Genomic DNA, 23,973 nt, shown 5'->3' on the forward strand with positions numbered 1-23,973 from the left:
CTAAATGACACAAGGTACCGCATACGAATGCCTCCACATGCTCAGGAGCTTATCCACCAAATCAAAAACCTTCTGCCAAATTTGCCGACAACATCACAAATATCGAGATGCGCACTATCAACCCTCTTAATCATTTTTTCCGCGGGTCACAATTTTTCATCAAATCAAAGACCCCGTTTTCTCTGTCACATGTGCTTAGAAAACCTTTGCTTTGTACTACCATGTTCATTCTGAGTGTCGCACCGTGGTGGTATTCAAGTACCCCCGTTTCCGGGGTTAAACATTTCGTTTCAGCTCCACACCTCCGAATAAAAATAGCTCTCACCTTTACCCCCACTATGAACGACCAGATAAAGCTAAAAGTAAAAAAACCGCTCATGCCCGCCTCGCTGTATTCTCCAACAATAGCCATGCCTGCCATCTTCCCGCCCACCTCCCTAATATCGATCAACAACATCATCTACGCCTATGGTGCACTGCCAACAAACAACCGTGTTGTGGAGATGAACAGTGCACAGCGGGAGAACCATGGCGTGGCGATAGACAGCGAGGTAACGGTAAAAGAGTTTACAGGCAAGTTGATGGATATAGCACTGGTTAAGATTAAGCTATTGCCTGTGCACGCAGGCGACAAGACGATCAGCAGGAAGGAAATGACGGAGAAATTCGTGAGCATATACAACAACTATCCGCTGAGTCTTGGTCAGCTCTTCTATCTGAAGTCTGAGGATGATCCTATCAAAGCTGAGGTGTGTGAGATTATGCTTGAAGACAAGACAGGAGATGCGGTGGATATGTGTGGTATGGTGAGTTTCAAGACTAATGTCCATTTATTTACGGCAAGCATGCATTTAACGATCGATCAGCCCAGCGATGAGAACGTGCTGCTCAAAACAAATTTCAACTTTTTTAGCCTAGGAATAGGCGGTTTAAAGGAGGAGTTTGCAACGATGTTCAGGAGAGCCTTCCTGAGCAGAGTGTACAAGAAGGACTTGATGGATCGGCTACGCATAGACCATGTGAAAGGTATCATGCTATACGGTCCTCCTGGCACAGGAAAGACTCTAATAGCCCGGCAAATCGGCAGACTGTTGAACGCACGAGAACCAAAAATAGTGAACGGTCCAGAGGTGCTCAACAAGTACGTCGGTCAGAGTGAAGAAAACATACGAGAGCTTTTCAAGGATGCTGAAAAGGAATGGAAGAAAAAGGGGAGCGCTTCACATCTGCATATCATAATATTTGATGAAATTGACGCAGTATGCAAGAAAAGAAGTGAGAATTCCTCAATTACCGACCAGGTGGTAAATCAGCTTCTTTCGAAGATGGACGGCGTGGAGAGCTTGAACAACATCCTTGTGATCGGAATGACCAACAGGATGGACCTTATTGATCCAGCGCTTCTTAGACCAGGAAGATTTGAAATACATATCGAAATCGGGTTGCCGAATCTTGGCGACAGAAAAGAAATACTGGAGATTCATACAGCAGCTCTCAAGAACAATAACGTGCTGGAGAATGTCAGTTTGGAAGAGGTTGCAAAGCAAACGAATAATTACACCGGTGCTGAACTCACGGCAGTGGTCAAAAGTGCGGTTAGCTATGCGCTAGAACGTGGATTGAAGAGAAAAAATGAAGAATTTGATGATGATGCGGACAGCGGCATCGATGAGGCATCAAGCGACCTCGAACATGGAAGCGGAGACGCTAAGCATGGTACATGTGGCGGTGCCCGTGCGGAAGGCACACAGAAAGATGATCCACGCCAAAGTATCAGGGTAAGTGACAACATCAAAGTTACGATGGAAGACTTTCTGAAGGCCATAGACGAGGTAAAGCCAGCATTTGGTCTTAACGAACAAGAATTTACCATTTTCAAGAAAAACTATTACTCGCTCAAGCACCACACCGATACCATGCAGCAGATCAAGGAAAAGATTTCATATTTGCTAAAAACCACGTTCTACAACACTAGCAATATCCTACTGTGTGGCGAGAGCGGTGTGGGAAAAACAACACTCTCGGTGAGGGCGGCACTCGGCATGAAGATACCGTACGTCAAGCTGATCAGCCCACGGGAGGTGATAGGCTACAGCGAAGTAGAGAAAATACAATTCATCAAAGAAATATTTATCAACGGCTACAAATGCAAGCAGTGCCTTATAATCATTGATGATATCGAGTCTCTAATAGATTACGTGCCGCTAGGTCCCCGTTTCAGCAACGCGGTTCTGCAGACCATTAAGACATTCGTAAGGATGGAAAGCAACGGTAAATGCTTTGTGATCGCTACGTGCTCGTCTCTTGAGATAATCGAGGAGCTGAGTCTTAGAGAAAGCTTTGATAGCCTGGTAGTGGTGAGAAAAATCAACAGGAACGACATCGAAGAGCTGAGAGAGCAGAACGATGCGTTCGGCAGCGTAGAGTGTGATGAGATAGGAATTAGGGAGTTGCTGGGGATGTTGGATATCTGTGACCTTGCAACCGAGTAAATTGTCGGTGTTCCCTCATTCGTTTGGTAAATTTTTTGCTTGTTTTAATGTTTGTTGCAGGGACGAATTGGTTCGTGTTCTGTGGCCCTTACGGAAAAGATAACAGCCATACTCCTTGGTAATAGCGGCTGCGTTAAATGTTATCTCATGTCTGCATGGAGTGGTGATCCTTAAAAATGATGATAATTACCTTTGAAACTACTCGATCAGTGATTTTGGCAGCTCTTATCAAGGTCACCGTGCTCAACATCAAATACATCACTTTTTACGACTGTCCTCATGCAACATTGAATGGTATCTCCTTTCAATTGCACTTTTTTGGAGGCACTGTTTGATCAAGCATTGCTACGTCGTTACAGCGTACAACACGATTAAGTACATTTTTACGCTATTAAATTTATTTAGCATAGTTCTATGCCTAAGGTTTTCATCCGCGTATTAAACACGTTATACTTACGGAAAATAGAGTGGTAATGCGAGCACTTGGCATATAACGTAAACAAAACGATAAAAAATCAAAAAAGTGTGTTTACGTACAATCAGCTCTCAATAAAGAAACATTCCTAGATTTGTACCATAACTGTGCTAAATGTTCACATAACGATAAATAACAAGCCGCTATGAACCGTTGTAACATACATTCGCACTAAAACGACCTGCTAACTTGAATTGTAACAACAATCATACACTTGTATGTGTGATCATCGCTGATTTAGTGATGGCTTACGTTAATATAATGGACAAAACGGATTTATGCGTGTTGGAAATGTTTTGTGTTCGCATAAACAAATAAAATACTAGAAGTATATAAGCAGATCGTGTATGCATAACTGCAATTCATTCATTCGTCAGCATATCTTTACCATTTTTTTATCCCTTTAAAAAGGGGACAAAATGCCGAGCTACAAAGACAAAGAAGCCGAAAAACGAAACGGTGATGACGATGAATCTGAGAGCAATCACAGTGCTATTTCCGTCAACATTCGCTATTCTGACCAAAGCGACGATGCAAGGGAACACGATAGCACGAGTAACGATGAGGACAGGCCAAGTAGGAACAGACTAAGTAATAGGGACTACAGTATCATAAACAGAGACGAGAACGAAGAGGACGAAGGAAATGAGTACTACGAGAGGAACAACGTAATTAATCTGGAGAACGACACAAGCACGTACCATTCGTACGATGCGCGTGAAAGAAGAAGCCTGCATGATAGTGACAGTACGTTAACAAAGGATAGCGACTATAATGCCCTTGAGAAGGAGTCTCAGTCGAGGATATCACGCTTTTTTACAAGGATGTTTGTTTTTTTCGACAGAGTGCTTGAAGTTGATTTCTTTTACTTTTTCTTGGGCAGCGTTCTCATCCTGATAGTTGCGCTGTGCATACCAAGCGGCTATTTATACACGTGCTTTCAGAAGGAAGAGGGCAGCGATACGTTCAAAGAGCACGTATTTAAATTGCGCATGGTATTTTTGTGCATTGCAGGCATTTTGTTTGTCATCGGATGCATTGCCTCGTTCATCTACCACGTAGCACAGATCTTGCTGAAGTATCTTGGTGAGCAGGACGGCTGGTTTGCAACATTTGCATCTCTTAACTGCCATCTTGCCATGATGATTGCTTTGGTTACGCTGTTGGTTACCTTCACATACAAACGAATGACCAATTTGCAGTTTGCCAAAGGTACCAATCTCGACATCAGCCATGTCTTGAGCACGCTCCTGTTTGCCAATTTCCTTCTTACTTTAAAGACCTTTATACTGAAAAAAGTCAGCTTTACCTTTAATTTCAGCAATTATCTGAACAGGATTAGATTGGTTCTACTGGACGAGTACTTCAAGAGTTTTCTAAAGGGGTTAAAAGACTTGGATTCGATCGAGGGCTCGAAGAATGATTCTTACTGGAAGAATTTCCTACCGTCCGGCAAGAGTATGTCTCAGGAGAAGGCCATTCAAGTGTTCGATAAATTTTTTGTCAATGATATCAAGGGAAAGGACATTGAAAAAGTGCTCCTCTCCGAGTTCAGCAAATTATACGCCCGGCAGTTAGATCCGTTTAAGAGGGATCAGATTCTCAAGAAATTTTGGCTCAAGCGTTCAAAAAAGATATACTCGGCCTCCACCGCAATTAACACGTTCAGTACAATTAACGACTTTGCTGGCCTGTTTGCAAACCGAGAGCTGTTTGAGCGTTTCTGTAAGCTGCTGAAGATCAAGCCCAGAGATGTGTACAACGAAAGGATGATCTACGCCCTGTTGGAGCGTAGAGACACAGAGCACTATTTTCTCAGCAGAAGCTTTGAACAGAACAATGCTGCACTGAATAGAGTGGGGTATACGCTGTCTGTGGTGATCGCTTTTGTAGCCCTCAGTATCTTTTTGGGCATTTTCCTGAACAAAACGGATGCCACCATCGATATTATCTCTGCATTGTTTGGTACAGGTTTTATCCTCAACTCTACGATAAAAGAAGCGATAAGCAGTACGGTGTTCGTATTCTGTGTTAAGCCGTACGATATTGGTGACCGTGTATTCATTTTCATAGACAACGAGTTAGAAAATCTGGTGGTAACAGAACTGAACGTGCTCTCGACCACTTTCTGCAGGTTTGATGGCATATACGTGGTAATACCTAACATTGTGCTTGCCAACAAGGCCATCACCAATGTACGTAGGAGTAGCATCATGTCGGAGGCACATGTAATACAGGTGAGCAGTGATACGCCAATACATAAAATAGAGCTGCTTAAATACAACATAAAAGCATTCCTGCACCTCAATAGGAATTACTACACCGAGTTTTTCATGTTAAACTACGATCATATTGAAGATTCGAACAAATTATTTATCAGGATTTACATGCAGTACGATGACAATTGGCAGGATTACGAAGCATTCCTAGAAAAGAAAACGTTCTTCCTATGCTTCCTGAATAAGACGGTTAACGATTTGGGAATAACTTACGTGCCGTTAACACAGAGGGTGAATCTTGTGAGGGAGAATGGTAAGATTAAGCAGAGTGCACGTACCGATGTATCGTGAAAAGAAGCGTATGTAACAATAAAAGGGAAAATATGCGGTAGAACATTCAGTTTAGGTGTTTAGCACGTATAGCGTACCGAGGGGTAGAAGTTGTAATTTGCACTGATGCTTAATCGGGTATTTAAACGTATGAGAGCGGTGAGGCAATTAATTTGGAAAGATGGTCTGTTTAAATGATGGACATGTTAATTAATTAAGAGTTTATCAACAGAGCAATTAATTTGGTAGTAACCCCTCATTATTTTAATGTGGCACTGTGCAGCATCAGTTTTGCACCATAGCTGTTACTTCACCCATTCACCATGGTATAGAGCTGGTGATCGGTATCAAATGGCGGCAGCATTGAGAAATATTAGTTTATTGAATGGGTGCCTTTCCACGACACATTCTCGTAAGCAATATTTGCGTTTAGAACTGCATTTTTTGCAATATGAGGTGATCACAATGATGATACCATCAACGTAACCATCCTGCTGTACTTCTCATAACATTAATGCTATAAAGCACCTTCCACGAAGCATTGCGTATTCATAGTCTATGCTAGACTCTTTTACGCATGGACCTAGGAATAAAACATATTTTATAGATGAGCGGTTCCTTCATTCTGTATTTGAAGTATTTAAGGAGAGCTTTTCTATTTATGCCGGTACGGAGCGTAAAAATGGTAAAATCTTAGTTATTGTTGTGAAGAACCTTTCATATCAATGCTAACCAAGCTGTGTTCCCAAAATAAATAGCGGTTACTTGTATAGATTACAACTCTTTTTCCGTTATCACATGCAGATACCGCAATTTTTCTGTTAATAATTAAAAGCATTTTCATACATTCTTTAAACTATTATTTTTTGTACCATTATTTATTCTAGTACTTCATCTTTTGGTTGAGCTTTCTATCCTTTGCTCCTCCCATTTCATCCTTTTCGCACACCTTTATTCTTCTCTCACAAATAACTCTATTCCCTTATTCCCTTGTATTCCCTTATTCCCTTGTATTTCCTTGTATTTCCTTGTATTCCCTTGTATTCCCTTGTATTCCCTTATTCCCTTGTATTCCCTTAATCCAAAAAATAAAGAACCCTTCAAAATGCGCCGCAATACTTTGACGCCAGCTCGTGGCCGCTTATCCCTAGCATACCCTTCAAGTCCCGTACCCGAAAAAAGAAACGTGCGCAGCTCCTCGTATCAAGAACAATGCATCACAAACGTGCAGTCATTTCTCGAAGAGCACAACTACGAAAACACATCGCATAAAAGCGTACGCAACCCCACACTCAAAGAATTCCAGAACCTTTTCAAATTCGTAATTTCATTTTTCTACAAAAACTGGGAGTGTAAGCGCTTTGAAGACGATGCAATGCTGCTTATCAAACAGATCAAGTATCCGTACGTAAACGAGATTAACAAGAGTCATTTGGTGACCACATCTCCACATTCATGGCCGGTTGTTCTGTCATTTATCAGCTGGATGGTAGACATGGTACGATTTGTTGGAGTGTGTGAGGCTGAGGAGACCGACATGTTCTTGGAGTGCTGTTTTGATGGGTATCTGCGATTCATGGAGGGTGTTGACAATCATTTTGAGGACAGGTTGAGCGAGCAGTTCAGGAAGAAACATGAGATGAAGATAAGGGAATATGAGGATAGGATGGATAGAAAGAGGGATCTAGATGATAAGCTGGGAGAGTGGGAGATGAACGGAGAGAATGCAGCGCTTAAGAGAAAAATTGAGGAGCTTGAGGACGATAGGAAATCGATAATGGATGGTTTTAAGCAACTTGAGGTAAAAAAGGAAAAGTACCAGAAAATAACTGAAAAGTATGCAGAGGAGATTAAAGATCTGAACGATGGTATGGATGCGCTTCAGAGTGAACGGAATAAGCTGAAGGAGTGCATAGGTAAGCAGAGGATAAACGTGGACAGTTACAAAGAGATGAATGGGCGGAAGAATGAGCTACTCAAGCAGCTTGAAAGGATAAAACCGGAGAAGGAGAAGTGTTTTGTGATGCTCAGCGAAAAGGAGAAGGAATTGAGCGTGTTGAGGGAGGAGATGGAGAAGTACGTGCACGATTTTAAATGTGTGAGCGGATTGAGCGCATCACATGATGTGAATGATACGTTAGAGGATGCGATAAATGTGCTGAACGAGCGTATAGTTGTGCTGGAGGAGAAGAAACTTTCACTTGAGGAGAAAAGAAACGAACTGGCCAACCACGCATCGTATCTTGAGGAGAATATCAAGCACCTGAACGGCAGGCTGCTCAGCATAGGCAAGTTGTACCTAGAGAAGAAGGAGATGAGTGACCTTGATGAACACAGGGGCAGAAAAGAGATGGACAAGCTTGATAATGAGCTGATGAACCTCACGATTGAATCAAACAATTCGATTCTGCTGAGCGAGCAGGCACTGCAACGAGCAAAGATACAAATGGATCGGATAGTAGGTGAGATAAGGAATGAGCAGGACGAGGTGAGCAAGGAGATTGTAAAGTTTTATGGGATGATGAGCAATGACTTGGAGAATGCTGTTGCAGTGGCAAAGGAAATTGGAGAGTTGTGAGGACCTTTTGATGGAACAGATGGCATGTGGTACTGTGGCGAGGAGAAGTGCCCTGAATTGAAGAGCGTAATTGTAATGTTTCCTGATCACAATAATTGCATACACGACAGATTCATTCTGCTTGTTAATTTCAGCTCTGCTCTCAAACCAGAACGTGCCAGAGAAAAGGCGTAATTTGGAGGTGGTGCCCACGGTTGGTGGTTAAAGGTACTCAAACGAACGAAATAATCTTCAGTGATGCACTGCAGTACAAAACTAAGTTTAAATAAATTTATTATCAACACGAATTAACGATTACGTGGTAGATCCGCTCTAAAAAGTAAAAAAAGACGCTTTCACTTGCCATAGCATACCTCTATACGTACGGCGTGCCATCTCTTTCATTCAAATCAATCACACCCTACAATCAGCTGTTTATATGTGGTCTCCTCCCCTCATACGTAAGTGCATGTCCTCCACAACGACACCCGTAGCGTGCACCAACACTAGCCCTTCCTAATTATCCTCAGCAATCGTTCATTCTCCTTTACTCTGTCCCCTGCTTCCCCGCTCTCACACACAAACTTGAACTCCTCAGATCGTCTCAGCATCGCCATCCTAAACTCCGTCCTGAAAAAATCTACGAAGTAAAAAAACATGCTCTTAACGAAGTAATGCTCAATTTCTTTCTTAACAATGCCGTAATACGCATTTACATACGTGGTCATGAGATCAAGGGACATGCCCAGCATATCCTTCTTGCGTTCGAATATGCTGTGGCTCACTGTTGGTGTGTTAAAGTCAGGGTGGTCTACGTCTACGTATGACTGCTGTATCCGGAAGTATTGGTCGATGTTTTGTATGAATTTTGTTCTTTGTGTGCTGAGCATTGCTGCTGCTGCCTCGTTAAGCTTGAGAATGACTTTTGCCCTCAGATCGTTGTCAAGGGCACTGAGGAACGGGTCGGTTGTTTCACCCGTGTTATCGCTTATCCCCCCCCTCTCGGCAAGGAAATGCACGGGCGAAGGCTTCGGATCATCGCACACCCGCCCCTTCTCGGCAAGGAACCGTATGGGTGAAAACAAACTGAAAAAGCCTTTTCTGTCCACCCGCACATCTTCACCATGCTCATGCACACTTTCACCGTTCCGTACACTTTCCACGTACATCTTCACCGCATCGCACACTTTGCCAACCCTGCCTACGATCTGCACGTGCAGATGGTCTGTCTTTCTCCTTATGTAGTGCATGAACTGTGCTTCGTTCAGAAAAACGTTCTTCATTTCGATAGTTACGTGCAGATCCGCCAGCTTGGCGTACGCCTTCAAATTGATCTCATCACTGAGCAGCTGACCGGCACTGTGCTCATTCTTCAGCTTGAGGCATACATGGTGAACATATTCATCAACCATTCGATAGAAGTACGTTATATCGTTCCTTTCCATCTCTCTCAGCCTGCTGTTCTCCATTTCCAGCGTATCGCGTAGCTCACCGAGAAATGCCCGCGTCTTCTCCTTGAACGTGTCATACACCCGTTCTATCAGGTACAGCGTGCCTATACGCGGATAAAAAGCGTTGAACCTTGTCCTGAAGAATCCCTTTTCTCGCTTTGCATGTTCCTCCATGCTCACGCTGTGCAACGCCTTCGTGTTCCTGTTTATTACGCCCACATAGCCCAGTCCTAGTTTTATCTTCGTGTTCTCCAGTATGGTGCGTATTGACTGCCTGTCATCCACCAGATCAAGCTTGGTGACCACACCCATTGTTCGTGTGTATCCTGGATCGCACAGCCGTGCAATTTTCAAGGACTCGGAGTTGACCAGATCTACGCACCCGTTAATCACGGCCAGTATGATTGAATTGGTGTTTCGGCAGTAGCCCATGTTCAGGTCATCAACTATCTGCTCTATCTCATTGGGCTGTGCACCAACCGGTACCTTGGTAAGACCGGGCAGGTCTACCAGTGTTATATGCACCGTTTTGCGCAGATACAACGTTAAAATAATTTGTTGTGACGATATCTCTTTCCGACTACCGCACAGCAATGCCATCTTACGTCTTATCTCCTCCTTTACAACGGACAGGTCATAAACATCGTTGCCATCCGAGAACATGGCGTACTCCCTCGTAATTTTACTGCTGCGCCCCTTTTTAGGACAGTCCGCGGAGCTGTACGTATCAGCCGTATTATCCGCATTGCTCGTACCAGGCTCGTTCTCTCCATTCACACTCCCCCCACGAACCATTCCGCACTCTCCTCTGCTCATATCACCACATTCATTCCCACTCTCCACGTTCTCCTTATTATCACATCCCCAGTAATCCTCGCCAACATTCCTCAGATTGATAACAACAGGACACCGCGTGACCAGGTCATCCCCCTTGGGCAACAAATCGTGTCCTATGATACGTTCTAACACGCTGCTCTTGCCACTGCTCTGCGGACCAATTACTATTATTTGTGGCAGCTCTATTCGTGCGGTTGGCTGCAGAATTTGCTGCAGTTTGATGAGCTTTGCTATGTGGGGTGGTAGGGGCATTGAGGGGTGCAGTCCGAGCCATTTTAAGTGGTGGAGTTGCAGTGGCAGGTAGGAAATGGAAGACAAGATTTCTAGGCCTCGTGTGGCGGATAAAAAATGGGAGATCGTGCATTCAAATGGACGTAGTGATGTGGTGCAAGTGCATTTGGACATGCTGCGGTGAACAGATAGATGAAAGAGAGATGCGTATCAGTGCACCGAGGATGAATAAGTGGGCGCAATTGAACAGAGCCTTACCTCAGGAACAGGTACGAGCGGTAGATGGAAAGGAACCGAAATGCAGCACAAGTTCATGTGAGAATGGGATGGACAGCACATGTTAGTGTGCTATAGGAATTAAAGAGCGGTGTGCAACACTAACAGCAGATAAAACTGCACGATCATAAAGACATGCGCTCTAAAGGGACATTTAACGCACAAAGTGGTTCATCACACAAAACCGGGCAAGTAGAGCGTGTCAGACCGGTAGTACAGTAGAATGGGGAGGAACACGGTAACTTTAATGGTCGTATCACGGGCATGATGTTTTGGCTGGCACGTGAACATGAGTAGATGCGTAGTACGCCCTGTTCTAGAAATAACGAACAACGTGAGCAGAACAATTAAATGCGTTTGAAGTGCTTGGTTGTGCGGTGTATCCGTACGAGATAAAAATGTGAAAGACACGCCGTATTTTGGGATAAGAGTGTTGCCACCAACAAAACGATAAAAATGGCATTGATTGATGCACAGGAAAGCGCATCAAAAGGGCTACGCCTGCTCAGGAAGAATCGGGCACACCTACCAGACCGGACCAGGGATGTACGGTTGTTCGGGTGTTACGGCGTATGAGGTGGTGCGCAAACGATTGTTGGTGGGAAAGAGCTCCAGTCAGATCACCGTGCAAGAACTGAACATTATCGCGGTTCCGAAGAGTTGAAATGCCTTGCTACCGAATCAGCTCACCAATTTACATCTCTCACGCTTTTGATGCTACGGTACTCCTCAACCGTTCTAAAACACCTTTTACACCTGCTCGATGTCCATGGTGCGAGTCAAGACCGGTTGCAATGGTTTGCCACCGGCATTTAGAATGTACCATTCATATCACGAACTAATCATCATTTAGCGCATCAACGGTACGCTTGGCCTTTCATAAGCTAATTCGTTTTTCATCAAATCCGTGGTCAATCATGTAAATACGCAATTTACCTACTGCCCTGTTTAATTAGATCATTAGCGGTTGCTGGCCCGTTTTACCGGTTCATTCGGTTGTATGAAAGCGTTAGTGCGCATGTATCATCCGGTACACGAGTAGCACCTCGGAACGCGTTTAAACGCATTGCAGTAAAACTAAAACACTCAAACTGCTCCTCAACGAATAACTGCGGCCGTACCTGATCCGTTTTAAAACCATCCAAGGGCAGGAACGTGAACTGTCTCACGTATCGATTTGTGATTGGTGTACAAGACGAATAAAAGAGTGCGATACATGCATGCAATGCCTAACAAGCGTATAAAGCGCAACACTTCTACATCGTTACGTGCGCGTGACAGCGCGTGCACTCTGAACAGGAAGAACGAACCTGGTATCAGCGGTAAAAAGAGTGGCGGGGACAGTGCCCTACCGGAGGTGCTGAGCTCAACAAACACATTCCTCGGAGTTAGCAAGGTAATTGGTCGCGCAAGCAGCACTGATATACCATCACACGATCACATTGGAAATGATGAGCACACGAATGTAATAAACAAGGAAGAACGAATAGAAATGTGTGGAGATGGCGCTGGAAACAGATACGGCAATGTGATTAGTCTTTACAACGATTTAAAAGAAGTAATGGAATTGATCGCAATGTACAAATATGGAAATAACAATGAAGACGGTGGTAAAGAAACGGATGAGGTGATGCGGGACGGTCATTACATGGAGGATTTGTTTAGGGATGTGGCTCGTAACATGATTGTTAAGTATAAGAGAAGAAATGTGAGCTGTGAGGTGAAAGAGGGATTTTACCTGTGCAATGAGTGTATGGAGCGGTATATAGTTGTGGAGAGACATCTTAGAAATGAAAATATGGTTAGTGATGAGATTGGAGAGAGTAAGAAGGGAAAAAGGAATGAAAATATGGTTGGTGATGAGATTGGAGAGAATAGAGTGAAAGAGAATGGAAATAACAAAAAGATCATTGTGGGCAAAGATCAGGGACAAATGATAAAAATTGGTGGAAATACAAATAGAGAAAAGTGTTTAGATGAGAAAATGGCAAAAAATGAGCGAGGACATCAGGACGAAGAGTGCCCACAGGAAACAAGAGAAGGAGTAGCAGGAGATGTTTCCCAAAAGTGTTCCGTGGATAGCATATCAATGAATTTGAATGACAGAAAACTGCACAGGAAGACCTCTTTAAGGAGTGGCGCAGTTGGAACAGAAAAGGGAGCAGTAACAGGTATAATCGATAAGGATGGTCCCATGAACATGCTTAACGCGTTAAAAATAGTGAGTATAGCAGGAGATACAGCGGAAAAGCGTAAAAATTTATTGAAAAGTGAGAAACTGGTGGATAAGGCATTGAAAGTAGACGAGATGATACGGAAAAAAGATGGTTCAACACCAAAAGCTGATGAAACTAGTTCTCACAACGAAAAAAAAGTGGGTTTAAATCGGAGTGCGATGACAGGACCTGCTCATTTTAAAGTTAAGGTGATCAGGAACGACAGGGACGAAGGCTATTTTGTATATAAACCAAAGTTGAAAGAGAAAAAAGGCGTTTTACTGGGATTTGATGCCATAACAAATGAGATTATGAAAGAAAATAAGACATTTAACGCTCGTCAAGGCTCTAACATGCGATTAAGAAAGGTGCTGGCCGACGGAAAGGCTGCTTTTAGTGGTGTTGGGAGCCCAGTAATCGCTCCCGTTGGTGTTCTGAAAGTGATCAAAAGCAAAGTAGCGAATATGGAAAGAGATGGTAAGGTTAGAGAAGTAGAAACAGAAAAAGTTGAGAGCTTGAGTGGTGGCAAGAAAGATGTGTTGAAGGTAAAAGATAGCAAGGATACTGCTGGAGAGATAATCGGGAGGATGAGGGAGGTGCCGCACAAGGATATGAAGGAGAGGAATATTGAAACAAAAAAAATTGGAAGTGTGTCTGGAAGCAGAAATGAATTGGATGGGATTGTGCCTGTGGGACACAGTGCCATGTTAGGAGGAATAAGCAGTTCTGGAAATGATAAGGTGCGAGAAAGCACAGCATGTGTGATGGGAACCAATCAAAAGAGTGGTGCTCCACGGGTAATTGGTGTTTCATTTAAGGTCGCAAAATTGGATTGTGATAGGGATGTACAGGCAAAGGTAAATCTGGTAAAGATAAGAAATTGTGGGGATATTCCGGACGAAAAGACGAATACCGAGATCGGTGAAACGATAACCAAAAAGCGGCTTAATGAGTTGCGGGCCATTTACGACCGCGAGGATGATAGGCGAGGAAGTGGTATATCGAATGTCAAACAAAGCTATAACGAACCTGAAGAAAGGCAGGTAAGTGGTAAATTAGGGGATATCAGAAATGCACTACGAGTCATCAGAGATATAAAGGCTAAATCCAATAAACAGGATGCTATTAATGACAAGAGTCCACATGACATTATTCACAGAAGACAGGAGATATCCGGAACTAATCCCATGGCAGAACCAACGGATAGTAATTTGTTTCCTGCTGTCGTCAAATCACACAAAGTGATAAATTTAATCACTCCAAATCTATTGAAGGCCAACGATCTGTTCAGAGATGAAACAGAAAAAGATAAATCGAGCCAATTATCTCAGATTGAGCGTGAAATTGACGTAAAAGAAGAAATTATCAGGAGAGAACAGATGAATTTCTTTTCGAGTAAGAAGAATGATGCAAAGAATAGGAAGGTTGTAACCAAGGGGCGGATTGAAAACCACGGTGACAAGCATTTAGAGGCACATATAGAGAAGATAGCCACGACTGGCAGCGGTAATTCCAAGGATTCTGCTGGTGAAACTAAGGATTCTGTCGAAAGGGCGACCGTGAATGTCAGAACCACGGATATTTCGTCTGCAAGCCGCCCCGTCAAGAACGAAGAGAAAAAGAAAAATATGTACCAGATGATGGTAGAGCAGATAAAAGATACGCTGACATTTAAGCCAGCAAAACCTCAGCCTGGTGCAAGAGAATCGTCTGGTAGAAATGCAGCGCCTAGCGGTGTTGCAGACGTAAATGATGCAGAAAAGGATAACAAAACGAATAGAAAGACGACAGATGGCGTTTTAGATAACAAGGATGTTGCACTGGCGAAGGATAAGCCAGTGGCTGTGCCCGCGAAGGAGAAAGCGGATATCGCATCTGCCAATACGAATATCTCTGAAGTAAAAGCGTATGTTGGAGCAGAAACTTCAGAAGACGTTGTTCATAAAGTTTCATCTGTGGAAGTAGATGAAGGAAATTCATTGGGAGATGTTAAAAGGAGTCGTAATAGGCGTGTTACCAGAGCGGAACCATCCAAAGAGGAGAATTTCGAGCCTAACACAAAAGATGAGCGTGCTTCACCCGTTTCTAGGGATGAGTATGTTATTTTGACACTAGACGAGCTGAGAGAGTACAGGGTGCGTGTCAGAGAGCTGATAGATTATTTTGAAAAGCTGATTGCTGAGTGTAACGCCAAGAATTAATCTAAATGGTTATTTGCCACTCAGCATCAAGCCGGCTAATTAACAAAAGAAGTGTGATTAAATCTGTTTGTTATGTTTTCTAAAAGCGGTTTAAGCCAATTTATTACCGTTTTACAATCTTTTTGAATTATTGTTTCGTGTTGTCAATCCTAAGGACGTAAGTTCGTTTGAAAAATGATTTTCGTCGACAGGAATACTCTCATAAGTTGTCAGAATGCACTTTGCTGCTATTCAAAACAACAATAACCATAGATGCTATTGAAGAGGACACAACATTTATTCATCACATCATGTGATATAATCCCCGATCACATTATTTTCTTTTTTATAGCTTACCAGTCATTTCATGGTACATTTTACATCTGTATAAAACAAATCGTAGTCTTTTAACATGTCAAGATCACAGTTTAACCAACATTCACGGTTTAATTTATTATCATACCATCAATCGAAGAATATTCTGGGATTGCTTTTGATTTCCTGTTGTTTAACATTGTCATTATTTTCATAACTAGGTGCGTGAGTCTTCTCGTATTTCAATTTAGGTATTTCATCCACATGTACACAAAAACGTATTTTCATATTAACGTGCTGAACCGGTGTATTGGATCGTTTCAACCATAGATTTTCCGAGCCTGTTAATTTTTCCACTATGCTAGACACTGGTAAATGATCACTTACAGTGTTGTAATCAGTAGCACGTACCAAAATTTTCTCTTCGGTGCTATCCCCAACACCAGCGGTCTCATGAAGTTCTGTGCTTCTGTTATCGGTCCAATCATGAGACGGTAACGGTTGATCCGCTGCGCTTTTCTTTGAACCTTTGTTGAAACGGCCTTTCTGACGTTTACAAATCTCATATGCAGCAGCACAAACAAAGATAATGGCAATGCCACTAATTGTTATTGTAATTTTCGGGTATCTTTTACAGAAGAACGGAATAACTCCCATGTTATGCTTTATCGTAAGAGCTTGTAATTCTTAATACACTTGCGTTAATTAAATAAATCATTATTTGATAGTTTTAATAACTCGGAAATGTGAGCATACCATGATTGACAGATGTGTTAGACACAAAGACCGATGATGTGCTAATAAATGATCTATGAACGTGAACATTCCGTTTTATTGGATGAAAAAGCTGAGTTGGAACAATAGTGGGAGCATGACTGCTATATTCCAGGATATCGGTAACCTGAAGATTTACGAAATGCAAAAGATACTATTTTGCAAGCTTAGAATGTGAGATCGTGCGAAACATAAGATAGGAGAGGTATATTATCGATGAATTTGTCATATGTAACACTTTTTGAATTGTACTTCTGACATACCAATCAAAGGTAACCAAACACACTACATTATTAACATATAACCGGGTTACTAGCAATTATTCTGCTATTGGCCCATGTCTCTGTGTATAGCAAGAAAGAATAGAACACCGCAGTATAACCGCTATTAAAGAAATACTTTATTTAATGTTGACATAAGAAGAAATTTTATAAACGATTTTACTGGCGGTATGTCTGCGTATCTGGAATTGATGCTTCTTCATAAACTATGGGCCATTCTTGGAAAGAATCGTTTGATTGATCTAAATTGTAGAGTTGAGAAGTGCTTACACTCATGCGGTTGCGTTTCTTCTGCTCTTGTAATGTCTTTAACCCATTTCTTAGTATCACATAGTTATCATCAACGCTTATGGATGGATTTGGTGATTCATACGCCGTCTTGTTCTTTCTCATCGACAACCTCCTGGTCAAGTGTTTGGAGATTTTCTCCCTGACTTCACCGCAGGACTTTTTAAATTTTGATAGAATTTTTTTCGCGTTCGATGTTGCTCTCTTCTTTTCGGTAGTTTCATCTTTCTTATAAAGTTTTTGTTGGATCGGTAACTTAGGATTGTCATGCCGTGTACCATAGTAATTAGCAGCTTGTGGTGAAATATATGGTGCCTAGGCTTGTTCCGCAATACAATTGCGGCTCTCACATTCTTTTTGCAGGTTTGGCAGACACTGCTGTGGGTTGAATTGTTCAAGGCAGGATGCTTTAACATTCACTGTCTGAACATCTTGTTTCATACGATCTTTTAAACTTATTTCAGAGAACGAAGGTGTTGGTTCTGGCAACCTAAACCCCGTGTCCTCTACGTTGCTCTTTTCACCCTGTTTTCCACTCCGATTACCAACATCTGCTATAGCGTTGGGATGAGCACATCTTTTATGTTCAGCAAAACTTGGGTTGGTATTTAGGACAACTCCATAACGTGTATAACCGTTAAAATATCCATTCTGGCCCGTTTCAGGACACTTTGAACATGATTGATCGCAAGAAGTGATCTGCAACTCATTTGAACTGCAATTATCATTGAATGAATCGTTTCGCATGTCAATCGGAAAGCACGCTTGCTCTTGACATTTTTTATGAGGAAGCACAAGATGGAAATTGTCATGCGGTTTTGAACCAGCATCACAGGTACCAACACCTTGCTGTGCTTCCTCACCGTTACAATTCACATCCGTTTGAGCCACGCCATAAAACACGCGTGATGAAATGGAATCACCGCATGTTTCGGGCGTACTTCCATTATTCATATCATTGTTTATTATTCTTAGTTCAGCAGGTGCATGGCAATATCTTCCATTCTCCTCGTCTTGATTTGGCGTTTCCTCGAAGTTACTACCATTCATAATTATCCCATTATACATTCTCATTTTCCTGTGTGTGTTAACATGCGATTTATCTCTTTGCTTCACCGCTCCTTTATTTTCCTTACAAGCTAAAATGTTAGGAATTTTGTCCTGTGTTTCTGTTTCATCGCCAGTATTTGGTAAGATCCTTTCACAGGTTTCATTCTCTTTTTTAGGATCTCTGGTTGTTCCTTTTTTGCAGGTTAGAACATCTTCGGAATGTTCACTCATCTCTTTTTCATCATCATTAACTTTTTCTGTCCCGTTAGAGGTGCTCCTTGATAGTTTATTCGTGTCACCTAACATGCCATTATCATTTTTTTCCTTACTCATGTGCACGCTACGCTTCATATAAATGCCACTGGATGGTTTATACGTAGCATTCTTTCCATTATCTGTGGTCCTTTGGGCGTTATTTGCTGTTTTTCCGGTATTATTCTTGTCATAAATATTATTTTTTTTACGTTTGCTCTCAATCCGCCAAATCATGTAGAAAGCGGAGAAGAGAACCAAACCGCCGATCAAAACAGCTAGCACCAGCATTATTTTTCTGTAAAAAGGATCTTTTTTGGTGACCGTGACAATCATACTGCAATAATTCAAATTCTTTATTTAACTGGCAAAATTAATAAACCTGTCGATGTGTTTGAAATGCGATAAGGAACGAACAGTTATACGCAACACATACGTGCTATACATGTAGAGTAGCTAAACTAAAATTGAAAACTGCATTTTATAAACTGATTGATGTGCTAAACGTACATTAACCTAATTCATTTTTTGACAGATTAAATTCTTTGATAACTTTTCGAAATATTATAACGCTGTTGTGATTTACAGTCTATGGGCCTTCTTCAAGAAAATTACAGATTACCGGTTTATTATTACCGCGTTGCTTGAACTTACAGTGCAGCGGAACCTGCAGAAATATACCATATTAGTGTTGTTGTGTGCGATAACGCGATGCATACTGACTGTAATCGTACTTGTATCATTAAGACTGTAACGTGGTGCTTTTCAACAGTTATCACGAGTTAGCTTGTTGATGTATTCTGGTTCTGTTCTGCATTATGTTAGGAGAATTGATCAGGTTCGATAGCTAAGACTTAAAATATGGGCTCGAGTGACCAAGTGGGACGGCTAACATGCAGCAGCTCCGGTGTTCAAGGCTTGAATCTTACAGTGTAAAAAAATTTGATATATACATGCTTGGTAGAGAAGTGAACAGTGTGCAAAGACAAATGGCAAGGACAGACAACATATACTCTCGATTGTTCGTATGAATGCTGTGTGTTTTGTACTGTAAGTGTTTAGTTGAGGTAAATTTGATGATTATATTGCCTCCTCATGTCGTGCAGGATCGAGCGGACGCTTGAAGATTGAGATGTACCAATTCATAGTGGCAAGTATTAAACGGTGACATAGAGTAAAAATGTTGAACTTAGAATTTGTTGTGAGAAGACTCAGAAAAAAGTTGATAGTAAATGCAATATCAGCTCTCTCAGAAGAGTTTGTAGACTGTTCTGCAATTCAAACACTGAACCGTATACTTAAGCCATTAGTGCCAATGGTTCAAGGCTCTTCAGCTATTTTTTACGGATTTGTATGAAAAAGGTACAGCCGTCTCTTTCTAGGTGAAAACATTCAATCAAAGAATTGTTATTTGCCTAACGCTTAATCGCAGTGTACTCATGTAGCTAAGCATTCCTCTCTCTTTATTGATACCATGAAAATATTACTTCGTTTAATGACCCGCTGAGGGTTGTATTGTGGCCATTGGATTGGTCTTTCTCTCCTGAACAAATTACCAATGTGACCAGATAGGTGTCACTTTCATTATCCATGTAAAAGGTTGGCAAAACATAAAAATAACATTTTTGTGCGTAATATTGACTTTATCTGCATGTCTGATAACTGTTAGACACCCTTCTTCTGGGAGTATCTTGGGCCACTTTTGCGCAGAAGACTTTACACTATGCTGTTTCTAATAAGCCAAGGAAGGCGTTCTTATCCATGCCGGCTGTTCCCATGCCACTGCCATTCATAAACCTATAACTTGAAATGCGGAATAAGCTTGTTGCGGTATATACCCTGTGCTTTTGCCTGGTAATCTCATAGAGTAGAAGGATAGAACCTAACTACCTCTCGTATAGATTTATGGAGCAAATGACAAGTGTTTCTTATAATTTTTTTATAAATAATTGTACATTTCTGTGTTGCAAGTGCCATGATAGTGCAAATAATGCTTGTTACATCTAATTGAGCAACACCGATTAACACGAATAATTTTTAATATTTGTTCAAACCTTTTACTCCCTGGCTTCTCTTGTTATAGAATCGAAGCTTATTGACCGTGTGGGTGAAACTAGAACAAAATATTTAAGATAATTGAAATCAATGCATACACCAAGAAAATTAATAAAAGGATTTATTTGAACGCCATCTGCTGTATCCATACACTTGCATATCAGCCTATTGCTACGCTCAATCATTAACTCGTTTACTTTTATCTTCATTGTTCTTGCTCCTTCATGCTTCTCATATGGCTCTGAATAACGTTTTTTAAGCATTTTGAGGGACGGCATCAGCACAGAAATTGGGTATAAAATACAAAGAAATTGTACATCTACCACCATGACCTTCAAACTTTTTTGTTGGCGCATAACAATCGATGGCTTTAACGTGTACTCGGTCGTCCACTTCCTATACTTCTCGGAAGGCGCAGTAATGTTCAACAGCTTTAGATTTATAGGCAGGTTATAGAGAAATTTACCAGTGATGTTTTTCGCACGCACTTGTAGAACTTCCAGGTTTTCTAATCCTTCAAGTGATTTGCAGTTAACCATATCAACAGCAACACATGTGAATTCCAATTTCGAAACGGTGTTCATTACCTGTTCTTTCAAAATATTTTCTAAAAGAGAATTAACTATAATATCAGATATTTCATAGATTAATGTGGATGGCTCCTCGTCTTTTATTGCCAAAAATTTAGATTGTATGCGAGGATCGATCCAACAACCAGTTTCTGATAGGAAAAATGCTATTGATTCGTTGCAATACTCCAGAATTCTTTCATCATTTTCAGAACTGTAATTACTTTCAACTGAAGGTGATTTATTTCTTCAAAATCCAACAGCAATACACAATCGAATCTGATCTCTGACAAATGTTCATAAAACATATACGCTTTATACACTTCAATCCAGTATACTTAGTGACATTTCTCCTTGATATAGAAAACTGTAGAGTTAAACTATCAAGTTTTTCTATTTTTTGAGAATTGATCACGACGTTACTATCGTAAACTACGAGCTCTCTGCATTTTCGCTTCAGCACTATTTCTACGTTTTCACTCGTTGATACATTTTGCAGCACAAACTTTTCGTAAATGTCTGAGAGTCTCGCTGACTCACCAAATCGAAAACCGAACAATCATATTTTTGACAGACTATGTGCTGAATTATAAATGGATGATATTTCTACTTTTATACCACTACCAAAGTACTGTCTTATTCCCATGTACGGCCCTAAATCAAATAAGCCCACCGATCGTGATACATTCAAATGTTTACTTGCCCTGCTGAATATCACACATGATCCTGGAAATACTTCAACGGAACTAAATGTTATTTCCTCTATGATTGGATCAACATTTACAGTTTCTTCGACTTTGATATCTTTTAATATCAGTTGCTTTTGACCAGTGTTCTTATTTTTTATGAATTCTAAACACGAATTAAACTCTTTTCCAGTCTGAATCGTGTGAAAGCCTGGTAGCGTAACTCTGACCGGTGTGTTTTCTATCGTAACATCCCCGTGTTTTTTGTCGAATATCAAAATTGAATTTTCATCTAACTCACACCATTTTACTTGAACAACTTCGATGTGATCAGGGAGTACAATACGTCCACTAAGCTTCAGTTTTGTGAATTCTGCCTTGACCACGTTGTTCGGAATATCGCTGAATGATTCTGCGGTTAAATTCTCGACAAAACTTACTTCAATTTTGACGTTTTACGGTACTGATTTTACAAAAGCGAGGGAAAATCGCATACATATTGCTATTATCGGAGCTTGTATCCAACTAAGATCTGGAAAATTGATCTGAATGCCAACATCCTGAAAGTTAAAAATTATTTCACCGATGTTTTTACTGGCAAGTAAAATACAAGTTTAAATCAAGGCTAAATTACTGATCACTATATCAACTATTGTGGTGTCATCAAATCGTAGCTCTTCGTCACATATAAAGACAGTATACGGCGAACCGTCCTCGAGATTGATAATTTTTTCGTGCAAAGTGTACTGATTTTTGCTCAGCCACACATAATCTATGGTAAAATTATCGAACAAAAATGCTAATGAAAAATCTTGCTGATTTACATTTTCAGTGAATTGCCGCGTGTTTTCGCAGAATTTCCATTTTGATCAATCAGGTTGAATACGATGTATGAATTAGCAATTTCTCTAAAGTAAGTTGCATTTTCGTTATTGCTCAATAATAATGAAGAAAACAGCTTTGTAGGATGAGCACATGCATGTTCTGCAGAATTATTTTTATAGTTTATCATATCCTGGAGCAGAGTGTTGTTATTCTGCAGATGCATACATATATAAAATGCAAGTATTCCCTTTCTAAGTTCACCAAACATTGATAGATGAGGCAATATATAGCAAATGTCACATACATCAAACGTATTTTCCTTATGTCGCGATATATTCATAATTTTTCTGTACAGTGATATCGGAAATGAAATATGAATAACTTCGAATTGAATGTTTTTGTTTTCTTGTATTAGACTGTAATAGGATTCATATGCGTTTCTTTTTATGTCCGAAACATGGTTGTGAAAGTGTCCTTTTATCAGAGCTCAATTCTCTTCTCTCCGCTTTCTCATTGATCGAATCACAATAATCGTTGTTACGTGATGAAGGGGATGCTGATATTACCGATCCATATCCATTCCATAGTCCAGGCATTCGTGTATCTGTCAAATCATCAAATATCAAAAACTGGTTATTCTGATTTTGGAAAACCAAAATGTATCTGAGACTGACTTCAACATAGTTATATAAATTTGTCCACATGGACCTTAATACGGTACATTCTTTTGTACTTGGAGTATTAGCCTGAATAAGAAAATCATTTAATTAATTTTTAATTATCTACATCAAATGCAGATAATTTGCATGCGAACATGCAAAAAGCAGGTGAAACAAATGCTTTGGTTATCTTTACTTGATAGTACATATGTTGAGCTGTTCATCATCATAATTTTACACTTAATCATAAAACTGTTTCGTTCTACAACGGTTGAGACTATACAAACAAGAAATGACTGCCCTACAGTGATATAGAACGCATTTTGTATGTATGCCGAATAAACTTGGTATAGAATGTGATTGTGGTCTAATATCTGATATATGCACGTAAAATTTCATTATACAATCACTATAAAACTAGTTAATTCAGTTGATTAGTAATTTCACAAAATCCGTTGTAAAGCCCTATTGTTATGAATGTACCTCCTATAACAATAATATATTAGGCTTTAAGGATTAAATACCACTGCTAGTACCTATAAATACTATCATAGCACTGTAATTTTAGCTCTATGATCTTTCAACACGTAAAAATTTATCACTCCAGTTCAAGCACAATATAGCCCTGTTTATTTATTTGATGAGCAATAAGTGATGGTTTAAAATATCATACACCATTCACAACGTCTTATAAATACTATTTTCCAGCAATACTATCAAATTTTATCTACCTATTCTATTCTTTACGTGCCTTTGTACCAATAGTACCGTTTCATTCGCTAACTCACCATATCAGTGGTGTTCATTGACACACTCTCCATTATTTTGTTATTTGCCAGTAAACCGTACTTTGTCTCAGTAAACCGTCATTAAGTCATTCCGAACCGATCCAAATTACTTTACAGTGATCCTCTGGTATTTTTGTTATTATCATTTTTATTTTTTGTACCCCTAT

General features: G+C 40.7%; 10 protein-coding genes across 10 annotated transcripts; 4 read left to right on the forward strand and 6 right to left on the reverse strand.

Annotated features, from left to right (window-relative positions):
- Positions 1-149: 149 nt before the first annotated feature.
- On the forward strand, positions 150-2,856 carry VCUG_00599 (uncharacterized protein). Its single transcript, XM_008075415.1, has one exon. The coding sequence runs from the start codon at positions 222-224 to the stop codon at positions 2,490-2,492; it is 2,271 nt and encodes a 756-aa protein (XP_008073606.1). The 5' UTR covers positions 150-221; the 3' UTR covers positions 2,493-2,856.
- A 527-nt stretch (positions 2,857-3,383) lies between these two features.
- VCUG_00600 (uncharacterized protein) lies at positions 3,384-6,325 on the forward strand. The gene has a single exon (XM_008075431.1). The coding sequence runs from the start codon at positions 3,387-3,389 to the stop codon at positions 5,535-5,537; it is 2,151 nt and encodes a 716-aa protein (XP_008073622.1). The 5' UTR covers positions 3,384-3,386; the 3' UTR covers positions 5,538-6,325.
- Positions 6,326-6,621: 296 nt separating this feature from the next.
- Positions 6,622-8,381, forward strand: VCUG_00601 (uncharacterized protein; the record flags this gene model as incomplete). Its single annotated transcript, XM_008075432.1, has 1 exon — positions 6,622-8,381. One exon carries the CDS (start codon positions 6,622-6,624, stop codon positions 8,092-8,094), a length of 1,473 nt encoding a protein of 490 aa, XP_008073623.1. The 3' UTR covers positions 8,095-8,381.
- On the reverse strand, positions 8,376-10,613 carry VCUG_00602 (uncharacterized protein; the record flags this gene model as incomplete). The annotated part of the gene is made up of 1 exon (XM_008075433.1): positions 8,376-10,613. The coding sequence occupies one exon, from the start codon at positions 10,611-10,613 to the stop codon at positions 8,580-8,582; it is 2,034 nt and encodes a 677-aa protein (XP_008073624.1). The 3' UTR covers positions 8,376-8,579.
- A 1,220-nt stretch (positions 10,614-11,833) lies between these two features.
- Positions 11,834-15,320, forward strand: VCUG_00603 (uncharacterized protein). The gene has a single exon (XM_008075416.1). The coding sequence runs from the start codon at positions 12,085-12,087 to the stop codon at positions 15,283-15,285; it is 3,201 nt and encodes a 1,066-aa protein (XP_008073607.1). The 5' UTR covers positions 11,834-12,084; the 3' UTR covers positions 15,286-15,320.
- Positions 15,321-15,729: 409 nt separating this feature from the next.
- Positions 15,730-16,236, reverse strand: VCUG_00604 (uncharacterized protein; the record flags this gene model as incomplete). The annotated part of the gene is made up of 1 exon (XM_008075434.1): positions 15,730-16,236. One exon carries the CDS (start codon positions 16,234-16,236, stop codon positions 15,730-15,732), a length of 507 nt encoding a protein of 168 aa, XP_008073625.1.
- A 1,001-nt stretch (positions 16,237-17,237) lies between these two features.
- VCUG_00605 (uncharacterized protein) lies at positions 17,238-18,560 on the reverse strand (the record flags this gene model as incomplete). The annotated part of the gene is made up of 1 exon (XM_008075435.1): positions 17,238-18,560. The coding sequence occupies one exon, from the start codon at positions 18,558-18,560 to the stop codon at positions 17,238-17,240; it is 1,323 nt and encodes a 440-aa protein (XP_008073626.1).
- A 1,721-nt stretch (positions 18,561-20,281) lies between these two features.
- Positions 20,282-20,863, reverse strand: VCUG_00606 (uncharacterized protein; the record flags this gene model as incomplete). The annotated part of the gene is made up of 1 exon (XM_008075436.1): positions 20,282-20,863. One exon carries the CDS (start codon positions 20,861-20,863, stop codon positions 20,282-20,284), a length of 582 nt encoding a protein of 193 aa, XP_008073627.1.
- A 544-nt stretch (positions 20,864-21,407) lies between these two features.
- VCUG_00607 (uncharacterized protein) lies at positions 21,408-21,920 on the reverse strand (the record flags this gene model as incomplete). Its single annotated transcript, XM_008075437.1, has 1 exon — positions 21,408-21,920. A coding segment is annotated over one exon (513 nt), but the record flags the coding sequence as incomplete, so codon positions are not given.
- A 434-nt stretch (positions 21,921-22,354) lies between these two features.
- VCUG_00608 (uncharacterized protein) lies at positions 22,355-22,699 on the reverse strand (the record flags this gene model as incomplete). Its single annotated transcript, XM_008075438.1, has 1 exon — positions 22,355-22,699. One exon carries the CDS (start codon positions 22,697-22,699, stop codon positions 22,355-22,357), a length of 345 nt encoding a protein of 114 aa, XP_008073629.1.
- Positions 22,700-23,973: the final 1,274 nt, after the last annotated feature.

Source organism: Vavraia culicis (genome assembly GCF_000192795.1).
Source record: "Vavraia culicis subsp. floridensis unplaced genomic scaffold supercont1.7, whole genome shotgun sequence".
Classification (NCBI taxonomy): Eukaryota; Fungi; Microsporidia; family Pleistophoridae; genus Vavraia; species Vavraia culicis.

Coding starts and splice junctions, on each gene's coding strand:
- VCUG_00599 (XM_008075415.1), top strand. CDS start 222: ATGTTCATTCTGAGTGTCGCACCGTGGTGGTATTCAAGTACCCCCGTT.
- VCUG_00600 (XM_008075431.1), top strand. CDS start 3,387: ATGCCGAGCTACAAAGACAAAGAAGCCGAAAAACGAAACGGTGATGAC.
- VCUG_00603 (XM_008075416.1), top strand. CDS start 12,085: ATGCATGCAATGCCTAACAAGCGTATAAAGCGCAACACTTCTACATCG.